The sequence below is a fragment of the Phasianus colchicus genome, chromosome 2 (assembly GCF_987193195.1).
Source record: "Phasianus colchicus chromosome 2, bPhaCol1.hap1.1, whole genome shotgun sequence".
Lineage (NCBI taxonomy): Eukaryota > Metazoa > Chordata > Aves > Galliformes > Phasianidae > Phasianus > Phasianus colchicus.
The window spans coordinates 532,185-544,213 of record NC_143437.1 but is presented as its reverse complement, the minus strand read 5'-3'; the positions used below and the strand labels follow the sequence as shown (position 1 = coordinate 544,213).

At 38.7% G+C, this 12,029-nt stretch overlaps 1 protein-coding gene across 1 annotated transcript; it reads right to left on the bottom strand.

The window, feature by feature from the left end:
- Positions 1-7,529: 7,529 nt before the first annotated feature.
- LOC149918809 (sex comb on midleg-like protein 2) lies at positions 7,530-11,739 on the bottom strand. Its single transcript, XM_090134487.1, has 3 exons — positions 11,365-11,739; positions 9,679-9,882; positions 7,530-7,653 (listed from the first exon to the last, which is right to left on the bottom strand). The coding sequence occupies exons 1-3, from the start codon at positions 11,408-11,410 to the stop codon at positions 7,601-7,603; spliced, it is 303 nt and encodes a 100-aa protein (XP_089990613.1). The 5' UTR covers positions 11,411-11,739; the 3' UTR covers positions 7,530-7,600.
- Between the last annotated feature and the right edge of the window lie 290 nt (positions 11,740-12,029).

Here is a 12,029-nt window from a genome sequence, read left to right as displayed (position 1 = left end):
GTCAGACCCTAACCTGTACTGATACATGCAGTTACTCTTCCCCAGATGTAGGACTCTGCACTTGCCCTTGTTGAACCTCATAAGGTTTTTTCTCTCCCTTTCCACCCTGTCCAGGTCTTGTTGAATGGCAGAAAGATAAAAACTGATCAATGCTTCTTGAGGGAAATTCCCAATGTATTTTAGGTGTATACAAGATTATGTAATACTGTGTGAATGTTGTTATGACTGGGTGACAGTTCACCGATCAGTTCACAGATGTTTTTGCTTCTCAACTGTTTTTACAAAATGTAAATAGTATTCATGAGAAGAGAATGTGATTGACTTCACTTCTTCTAGCAAAATTTTGGCCTTGGAGCTTTGTATCTGTGCAGACTGGAACCATAAGTCAATCACAGAACTTGCCACATCACCCTTTGCTTTGGTAAACCATCACCACCCCCTTATTCAATATTCTTGAAGGTTCCCTTTTAAGTGAATTCAGATCTGGTCCAGTTGTGGAACTTGCAGCTTTCAGCGTAAGAATATTGTGAAAAGAAGAAGTATCACTAGTCTGTACAGGACTAACACATTTCATTTTACATATGACATTCTTAACAATAGGCTTTTATTATTCATTCTTTGTCATACATTAAAATAAAGGATGTTTTATTTTCTTTCATGTACCAAACAGTTCCATTTGTCTTAAATACTCTATACAACTGCAGATAATTACAGCAACATAAAAACCAGCATTATGACATACCTAGAGGGATTAGTTTGACTTGTGTTTGGTTCCCAGGTCCCAAGATGCCAGTATCTGGGAAAGTGGCAAATGGAAACTGTGCAGAGGAACAGGAAAAAACCCTATATCTGTATATCAGCAATACAGAAATAATTGATAAAATGCTCAGGAAACAAGCTGTGTTTAACCAGCACTGTCCAATCCAGCCTGTTGCAGGGTCCACGACAGCAGTGAGAGGAAAGAGCAGCAGACAAGACTCCTCTGGCTTGTACCATGGTATTAGTTCTAGCACGCTTAAGTTCTGCATTTGAAGTTACATTAGCAAGCCTGATGTGCTTGGCAACAGCACAACATCTCACTCCATATCTGTGGCAAAGAACTTCTTTGTTCATAACTCACGGACTTTGCATGTTCATAAAAGCTGTTACATACTTTGGAAAGTTCAGGCATACCTTCAATCCTCCTCTGTATTCGATTCCTACTGACTTCATAGTAACTGCTGTTCCCAGCAGAGCTCAGTGACAGCCGGCGCAGGATCGGGGCTGAATTTGAGGTAGCAGTCACTGGCTGAAAGGAATTCCTGTAATATGCTGCACTCCCCGAAGTACGATATTCAGTGGAATTTTGACGGGCTGGGCTTGACAGATTTACTGAATTAAGTGCAGAATCCATAGAGTCCTCAGAAAAGCGATGCTCTTTGGAAGTGCTGTTTTCTTCTATACGTAACGTTTCTGCTACAGAAAACAAAAGCATCAATCTGTTCAAAACGATGTTCAAAACGATGGGCTTTGTAGCTTTGTTATTTAATTCCTTGCTATGTTCTCTTGAAGATAATAACAAGCTCCAAGCCTGTTAACAAGTCTCCTGTGAGACAAGACTTACTGAAGAATAGTCATTCTCAAGTAATCACTGGTCCTTTACTACATTAAAAAATTTCCAGTAAAATGTCTAATAGACAAGTTTGAGACAGTCTTCCATAAATCATCTCAGCTGTATATGTTAAATATTATGAGCAGGATGTGGCCATAAGGTTTGATTTTTTTTTCATTGTCTGATATTAGCATTAACACATATGCAATCTCAGTCAAGCATTTTCATTATCTTTCTTAATGGTTATCTTCTGAGAATTTGTTTAGGAGTGCATTATGTTTCTATTTTTTATAAATATAAAAAGAATTTTTTAACATAAAAAAACCTCTCATGTTAACTAGCAAATATTTAATTTGTTCTACACAGTAGAGGGAGTCTCTAACTTCATATGCAAGAGGACAATTATCATCTGTAGATCTCCATATGTTCGGAGACAATAGCCATCACAAAAAACTGAAGAGACTACATGCAGAGCTGCAGAAGGCTGTAAATCCTAGACTCACATGCACACTAACACAATACAGTCTGATCACAATGCTGCAACTACGAGTCGTTAAACATCAGTGGGAACACCACTCCATTCTCTCATCATTGTATGTTCTCAGCTCCACTTGCACTAGGCCAACATCTAGCCTGAGGAAGAAGTTGGAAGCCTGATGCAAAAATCTGCATGAAACAAATGCTGCTTTGGCAAGAGACTTAAGAGCTGGAAAATATAGCTAACAGGTTCACAGAAGTGTAAACTCCACATTACCATCTTGAAAATTACTCTATGAAAGTTATAAAACATATGCTAGTGGAGCAGCATATTCTTGGGGGTAACTGGTACAATCTGTGAAACAAGTTCCTAGAATATGGTCTTTATTACTCTTCTTATATGACAACTTCCAATAATTTCTTGGGAAAATTCCAGAATTAAATAAAGGAAGAGTATTTTCCACAAACAAACAAACAACAGCAACAGAAAACACACAGAGAGCTTTTTAAGCACGTTTAACTTGTTCTATTAGCAATTACGTTCTCTCTCCTGAAGTCTGTATAAAACTGGAGTTTAGTGAAGAACTTGAGGTGTATTTCACAGTTATGATCTTCAGGCAACATTATCCCAAAGTGGAACAAAGACACCCAGAGAACCGGTTCCCTACTTAGTGAATTCAGTAAAGCAAGACATGCAATCCACCATAACATCTTCTATTAAACACAACACTTGTGGCAAAAAGAAGCTTTTAAGTCCACAAGCCCTTCTCTTTCAAGTACACAATCCTCAAGACAATAATGATAAACTTTCTAGTTTGATCTGTATCAAAAAAGCAAAGCAGTGGCTACTGAGGTTTTCGGAGAAAGCAAACTTTTATTTGTCGGCTTGAAGTAGCTGCAGCAACTTGCTAAAAGGAAAGCAATAGCCATCTTTCTATAGAATTTCAGAGGTACTAACAGACACAATCAATGATAAGCACTATAATATTAAAGGAAACAAATGAGAAAATTAGATCAGTAGAGAATGAGACCACCAAATGAAGTCTCAGTGCAAGACTGAAAGGCAGAAGTAATACTTCAAATGGCTACAGAAAAGCACTATGAAGGAGTCCAAAACTTGTAGATTGAAACTTCGTAAGTTTTTAAAGGTATGATGAAATACTGGAAGCAATATTCCACACCAGAAAGTTTCAACAGGAGTATTTCAGCAAATATCAGCCAACTCCATACAATGTCTTATGAAGGAATCTTTTTATAGTAATCAAGCAGAGATCCCAAATACATCCGTTAAATAATCATTTTATGTCACTCTTTCCATGATCGCTCAAGACATAAAGGGTTTTAAATTGACTATTTTACAGAAGAATTTAATTGCATTTACTCCAATTATATCCCAGGTTTCTTTCTGATACTACAGATCCTAGTTAAGCAACTGTAAATAGGGATGGCAAAGAGAAACTCTGCTTTGGTTCCCAAGACACTAGCATTTGAGCTTAGAATCAGAAAATCATAGAATGGCTTGGGTTGGAAGGGACCCTCAAAGATCATGAAGCTCCAACCCCTCCACCATATGCAGGGCCACCAACCTCCCTATTAAATATTAGACCAGGCTGCCCAGGACCTCATCCAACTGGCCTTGAACACCTCCAGGAAGAGGGGTGTCCACAGCCTCTCTGGGCAGCCTGTTCCAGCACCTCACCATTCACTCTGTAAAGAACTTCCCCTGATACTCAACCTAAATCCTCCCTCCCTCAACTTAAAGCCATTTCCCCTTGTCCTGCCATTATCTTAAGCTTATCTTAACATAGCTCCTCAGGTCACATACACAAGGTGGGAAAACTGGCATACTTCATAGGATGATCATCTTTTAAAATAGGTGTTTCTGTCCAGCAGCTATACTATCCCAATCCACTCCCTTTCAATTCATCTAGCCTCCCTACAAACCAACCCCAACTGCAGTCTTGTTATTGAAAGCACGGTAACAGGTATGAGAGCTGATTCAGAATTGGTGTCTGACAAATACAGTTTTGCAATTAACGGAGCAACAAATGACTCTTTTCCTACTTCGACATGTGGAGCAGATGCGAGTAGTAGAGGGATGGAATGAGAACAAGTTTTTTTCTGTTACAAACAGAATTCACATTCTTACTCTCAACTATTCCAAAATTCAACAGATTTCAATGCTCTCTGATTTAGGTTTTGTAACAGAAAACTGAACATCCCTCATCTGCTTAAGCCTTCAAAGAATGCTTCTGCCACTTCAGTTTTGTTAGATTTGTAATATGGCCCTGCTAGGCAGGGGGGTTGGAACTACATGATCCTTGAGGTCCCCTCCAACCCAGGTCATTCTGTGATTCTGTGATTCTGTGAATCAGCACTCTCTTGACCTTTGCCCTGTGAAATAAATTGTTATGCTGCTCCTTTAATGTATTTCCATCCATTACTGCATGGATGGCATCACATCTGCAATAGAACCCAACATTCACCACCAAGTAACCAATCGATGCCTTGTAAAAAAGGGCTGATCTGAAATAATAAACACATTTTCCTTACTCTGTCTTGTATCTGAACAGGTATTAACCAGACCCAGTTGTACCACAGCACTGGTAAAATACTGAAAGCAGAAGGCACTGCCATGTGATCTTATGCTGTAAGGCAGGCCCTGTAAGTAATAACTGAAGTTTTATTCTCAAGTCAGCACCAGACACCAAGGCTTCATACATGTATGAGTCCCAATTAGGAAGTTCAGCTTTTCAAAAACCAGAGTTAAATATGTTAAAGGCTGCTATTTAATGATTTCACAATGCAGCAAGCTGTTAATGACAGGTAAATTCAGCAGAAGTAGAACTTCCATATGCAGAAGATCATTAACAACATCAAATTTACTACATCTAAGAGCCACTAACAGAGCCCAGTAAGCCATATCAATTTTATCTACAAATATCAGTCTTCCAGAGGTGAGTTTTTGCACACTTGAAATGTACAAAAGATCAATGAATAATTGTCTCACCTGAAGCTGGAAAGCATCAGTTTTTCAAGTTAATTTGGTATAGACTTTCTGCACCGAACGTTTACTGTTTCAAGACCTCAAGAGGAGATGAGCAATTGCTTGCGCATCCGTTGTTATAAATCTAGATTACAAGTATCTGTGTGTATATGTAGATATACATGCCATAATTATTATGCTTTTCTTTTTCTCTATCTCATTTTTTCCCTCATTTCTCCTCTCCATCTCACTGAGATGGGGGCAGTGAATGAACAGCCACGTGACGCTCAGTGATCTGCTGGGTTAAACCACAATGCATCACCATATCTTAAAGAACTTGCACGCTGTAAAAGATTTCTTCTTTTAAGAACGTTGCAACAAAACGTTGCTGGCATGCATCACCACTGAAATTTTGACTACAGAAACTCATCTTGTCATTTGATATTTTACCATTAGAGAAATCCATCCTGCTGTCAACGCTACAGTGATGAAACTCCAACTTAATTCTAAAAAATCTAGGTGGCAGAGATACCACAAGAATGGACTTGAATGAGTGATTACAAAGAGACTGAACATGGGCCAACATCTTTAACTTATTAACTTCCTTCCTTGCTCCCTAAATATTTAGAATGATAGTCGTACTATAGCAGTAGTAGTTAATGATAATTTTCCCTTTTTGTGATACTTGGTGAGATTCCGAAAAAACTTACTGTTGCAAATGCCACCACTACATAGGTAAATAATTACAATTATGTTATCTGAATCCTTTGGTTATTTCTAATTAGAAAGACACTACAACAGGAACAAACTTGTAAATTATGCTTAGGGTTGGAAAGAATCAGTGTGAACACCAGGTTTATGCATCAATTTGTCTTCTCAGGCAGCTTTCTGTTTTTGAGTTTCCAAATGGTAAGCAGAGCTTTAAAGGATCACATTTGGTTAGTGGCAGATGCATTTTCAAAAAAAAAAAAAAAAAAAAAAACCACAAAAATTACAAGAAAGCCTTTATTCACAAGTCTGAAATAAGAAGCATACCCATATTGCGTTACAGAAGAAGACAGATATTACATGCAAAAACAAAGAAAACGCCCCAGCTCTAGCATATTTTATGCTTCCTTAGGAAATCAGAAGCGTGACTGACTTATACTGTTAAGTGAGCCTATGATTAGGGTTAATGCAAGTACACGAGCTAGCATCAACAATAACACACTACCTCTCGTTTGCTTTCATTGTGTGGTGATCAGTGCAGGTGCCTAGAGTTTAAGAGTCAGTACCACAGGGATAAATCCTGGACCCACGGGTTTCCATGGCCCATTCACATTTTTTCCAGACTCCAATGTTTGATTGAAAACCTAATGATTCACATGTGGCTCAGACACAAGGCTCTCTACCTCCTGTTTGGGGAAAAGGTCTCGGGAGGCATATTTCTGCTAGGAGCTCAACCAGTTCTGGAGAGCAAATGGGCTGTGAGACCCAGCACAGCCTGATCTCCTGGTATTTACTTCAAGGTAGCACTATCAGCTGCAGCAAACATTCAAATAACTTCATAATAGCCTCACAGGTAGTCTTACATGGCCCTAGGGAAATTACTTGTTCTCCACATCTTAATTTCTCATTTTGAAAAGAAGCACTGAAAAGAATAATATTATCGTAGAGTTGTCAGGAGGATAAAGCAAGAAACATCTGAGGCCATCTGAATGCCCCAAGTCACACCATGAGAAAAATCCACAAAAAAAAGAAAACAGGATTCAGTGCAAACACAGCTCCCTTGTACTCCAAACATCTGAGGGCAACCATAGGAACTCCAAGCAAAGGAGTGGGATCCAGATCTACAGGCTCAACTCTCTGCTCTGCCTGGGAACAACATAAGCTTCTTACTTCCAAGATAAATGCTAGGGCTGAAAATAAAAAGGAGCACTTCTGAGGTGCAACAACCTCAACCTCAAATGACAAATAAACAGGGAATGGAGCTTGTTTGTGCAACCCCAGCCCTTGGGATGAAGAGTCATTCTCATTTCTTTACTTTTCATTGTGTAGGTATGTTTCAAACAGCAAGCTCAAGCCAGGAGAAAGGCTGAGCACTAAACTATCAGACAAATGTGTCTGTCTGATAGTGAAGAAAATCACCCAAGAGACTGATTTAATTCTCTGCTTGAGAAGGTTTATCTGAACCTCAGTCTGTTTCATCCCACTAAATGACACAGACTCAGAGCTAGAAGCAGAAAAAAGGGGCTGACACCACCACCATGAGTGGGCTTGCTAATCAAGCCTTTAATTTCCCTTTGGTTACATTTGCTTGAACTGAAACCTTATGCATCAAGCAAAATTAAAATGGTTTGTGCTTTTGTTTTGAGTAAGAAAAAATCCTTAATTCAACTCCATTCAAAACAATTATTTTCTCTGGCAGCTGAACCAAAAGAACCCACTAATTATTCACACATATTTTAGCAAGATTATTTCATCCAAGTCCCAGCATGCAGTTTTCTACTATAGCAAATACAATACTTGCCATGAAAGTTCATCACAAAAGATTTAGATTTCTTTCCTTAATCTCTGATGCAGACAATTGTTTTTCTTGCCAGTCTTAAAGAAAAACCAACTATACAAAAAAAAAAAAAAACAACTTTCAAACAAAAACTCTACAAGAAAATATTCTCACAATTTCATTCTGCAATTTCTCATTTAATTCTACTGTCTACACCCTACCTTCCTATTCAACTGCACAGTTGGTTTTCACAGAATCACAGAATGGCCAGGGTTGGAAGGGACCTCAAGGATCATGAATCTCCAACCCCCTGCCAATGCAGGGCCACCAACCTCCACATTCAGTGCTAGACCAGGCTGCCCAGGGCCCCATCCAATCTGGCCTTGAACACCTCTAGCGACGGAGCATCCACAGCCTCTCTGAGCAGCCTGTTCCAGCACCTCACCACTCTCTCTGTAAAGAACTTCCCCCTAACATCCAACTTAAATCTTCCCTCCTTCAGCTTAAAACCATTTCCCCTTGTCCTGCTGTTATCTACCCTTTCAAAGAGTTTTAATGCGTTACATTAACCTTAGCCACATTTTGTTCTTCTCAAAATATATCCCTCAAAAATTTTTTATAAAATGACTTACGATTTGACTTATCACTCAGTGAGCCTCTCAGCAACCTATCCAACAAGATGATGAGAAGACAAGAGCTAAAAAACACAGGAAACCCACAAGGGCCTTGTGGCTCTGTAACACCTGAGAGAGCTCCAGCACTCTGCTTCAGGAGCAGCCCACAGGCTTCTTGAGCTTAGGACTACTGAGCTGACTTCTTTGAATCTAGCAGTAATTACAATAGTAATTCCTGTTCCTATAGGATTTTTGAATGAAAACATATCAGAACTAGATAGATTTCTTTTTTTTTTTTTTTTACATCTGCTTTGTAAAATAATTACTTTCAACTATTCCATCATAGCCCACATTCACCACTGGCCTACAATTTAGTCCTTCTTCTAGAACAATAACAATCAGAATACTGGCAAAGCACATCTCAGTGTATTTTGTTCCAAAAAAAAAATGACTTGTTGGAATGAGGCACAACAAGGCACAACTATGTTATTATATTAATAATATAATAAAATTTCATATGTTTTGCAAAAAATAAAGTAATACAAGTTTCAAACCCATACTTACACAGTTCCAGTAAACTTCTATTACAAAGTAGAAAAGAAGCATCTATCTTTTGAACAAACTTGTGCAGACACATAAGCAAGGACTACTGAAATTCTGCTATATGCAGGTCAGGGTGCTATGTTACAGACACTGTTAGATAGCAACATCTTTTACAAGGATTTAATTAAACCTGTATTCCACTAATCATCTTTCACACCTGGTGTTAATGTAAGGAGATTAAAGTAACACCAAGTCTTTTTACTGCCAGTGATAGAATTATGAATTGATGTGCTAACTGCCATACAGAGACTTCCTAGCCTAGAAGGAAAAAAAAAATGTCAAGCAGCAGCTATTCAGTTTGAGATGTAAGGATAATTTATCTGTAGGCATGGCATTAATATGTAGCAGAACTAAACCTATTCCTTAATAGAGGACATAAGAGAACAAACACTGACCTAAGAGACCAGGGAATGGGAGAAAGGAGGAAGCAGCAAATTTAACATGTGGAATCACTTGCCTGGAAGCTAAACAGATCAGCTGGAAACTTTTCACTCACTTGGTTAAGGTATTAAGAACACAAACATTATGTATGGATAAGGTTATGAGAATGACTTGAATTAATAAAGCTGATACTCCACTCATACTGAGCTTACTTGACAAATGTATAGCTTGTATAGCTGCAGCTGTTGAGATGCACAAGCTCTGCTTATTACCAACAACCTAACTGTACAGTGTACATGTAATTCAACTTTGCTATTGCTAGACTCTGATTTAAGAACTGTTCAGAAAATCCTGGACTCCCAGTGATATAAAGTCCACCAGGACTATCTTAATAAAGTAGTTCACAAACATACATTCTTGACTATGCTTAAGGAGTTACAAAAGTGATAGAATCTCACTGCAGGTTACTTCAGTTCTTTCTCCCTACCCTAGGTTCACAAACAAGTGAAGAAACAAAAAAATTAGAAACATCTTCACATACCAGTTATCATTTCCCCTCCATGATGGCCAGATTTCAGAAATCCAAAGACTGTTTTGGATTGATAGGCACAATCCACACAAGCTTGTACAGCTTGTTGAAGTACCACGTTGACAGGACCTGGTCCAAAGTGATCTGGAAGCTCCTGAACCTTTTTCTTATCCAGGTGAGGCCCAGAATTTCCATGCTTGTTGACATAAACACACACTGAAAAAGAACAAGCCATATTTATACAGAATATTTCTGCTTTCTTCACACCTAGTGCACACAGAATAGAGACATGTTTCACGTGCTAGAACTGCATTGTTTCTTAAGTCCCAAATTCACTCCCATCTGACCTCTAAAGCCTTTCCGTACCCTGCTAACGTACAAAGCTATCACAACCTGCATCTCTACTCACGCAATAGTCCCAGCAAAGCAAGAACTACCAGTACATGCTCTAAACTACCAAAAATCTATTCTTAAAAGTTGTCCTTGCTGCCCTATTTTTTCTCAGATTTGAGACGATACAACAAACCAAACCCTATAGCATACGCCTGCTATTGGTGCCCATTCTGAAGCACCCACACAGCGTTAATAATGTCTGTGCACAATGGTCAGTATCTGCTATCTTCAGCAACCATGCATGTATGATTTCCACACTACAGTTTGACTTTCAGTGCTAAACAAAAGAACAGTACTTACCTGGAAACTGTGCAAAGTGGTTTAAGGCTTATCATGAAAGTACAAAAGCAAAAACATACATCAAGTCATTCACCAGGTAACAAATCCATTTCACATAGAATCGGTCATTCAATACAAACTTCAAAAGCTGAAGTAACAGCTTAGTTTATACTATCATCATCCAAATTTCCAAATTTAGGCTACTTTCCTGAAAAGTATTAAAGCAAATGACTTTTATTTGATGAAATGAAACAAATACAATTTCTCTACTGGAAAAAAACAAAACAAAACAAATAAAAACCGAAATACCAAAACCACCACAATACTTTATTTTCTAAAGCAGCACCTCTAAGACTGAAACTGCATTGATGTCAAAGTTTTCTCAGCTATGGCTCCTGATAACCCTTGGACCGGGACTCGTAATACCAGCACTGCAAGCCATTTGATGGGAGACCCTGAGCATGTTATTTCCCTCTCACTCTATATACCCCCAGAGTACAAAAACTCACATAAAATGTCACAAGCAGCCAGCTGCAAAACCCACCTTCTCTACAAGACTGTATGCTGCAGAATTTAAAATTTTGGAGCCGCCACTGAGCAAGGTGAACAAAGAAGGAAGAAAAGAGTATTTAATGTTGTAGCATAGGCTGAACTGAATCATCTCTCAGAGCAAGACCCTTCTTATAAGGTAGTAAGCATCTTTCTCCAAGGTTATTTTATGATTCAAACATAAATTGAACAGGCAAAATGTGAAGTTTTGAGTCTGTTCTTTTAGTAACCCAGTGGTACAATTCCTACTTGACCACAAGAAAGAGTTAGCAGAACAAAATGATTTCTGCACATGTGGTATGAGCTATCCCAACCTGCCACAGCACTTGTGCTCTGGAACGAATCCTCTAAGAACTGAAGAGTATTCATTTCAATCAATTAAAGTTATAGCAAAGCAGATTAAAATGTTAAATTTCATAAAGTAACCACACTTATTAAAAATATCAGTACTTGTAAACAACAGCTGTTTGATAGTACCTGGTTTGTTCCTATCGTACTCTGTGGGACTATGTGCACACCCCATGTAGGGGCTGAAAGGCTGGCTACTGAAAAGATTATCGCATTGAAGACTGTGGCAGAGTTTCTCCAAGAAACGTAGGACAAACGATGCACTGTTTACAGAAGGAAGATTGATGGCATGCTTCTCCCCATCAAAGGAAGCTGCGAATAAGAAGAAGATGTCAAACAGCCCCTGAGCATCACGAAGTATAGCAAAACACTAACAAGTAAAGGAGAAGACATTCAGCTTTGATTTAAAACATGCAAGACATGAGAGGAATAAACAATCTTTCTGGTGTTTAACACGTTTATATCCAAAGAACTGGTTGTACCTTCCATTGGATCCATGCCACTTTAAATTAGCAAGCCCACTCATGGTGGTGGTGTCAGCCCCTTTTTTCTGCTTCTAGCTCTGAGTCTGTGTCATTTAGTGGGATGAAACAGACTGAGGTTCAGATAAACCTTCTCAAGCAGAGAATTAAATCAGTCTCTTGGGTGATTTTCTTCACTATCAGACAGACACATTTGTCTGATAGTTTAGTGCTCAGCCTTTCTCCTGGCTTGAGCTTGCTGTTTGAAACATACCTACACAATGAAAAGTAAAGAAATGAGAATGACTCTTCATCCCAAGGGCTGGGGTTGCA

What these genes read in the sequence shown, in the direction of transcription:
- LOC149918809 (XM_090134487.1), bottom strand. Translation starts at nt 11,410, where the DNA reads ATGGGGTGTGCACATAGTCCCACAGAGTACGATAGGAACAAACCAG. An exon ending in GTACGATAGGAACAAACCAG is followed by an intron (nt 9,883 to 11,364) that starts GTACTATCAAAC and finishes GTTCTTTTTCAG; the next exon opens with TGTGTGTTTATGTCAACAAG. An exon ending in TGGAGGGGAAATGATAACTG is followed by an intron (nt 7,654 to 9,678) that starts GTATGTGAAGAT and finishes TTTTTTGTATAG; the next exon opens with TTGGTTTTTCTTTAAGACTG.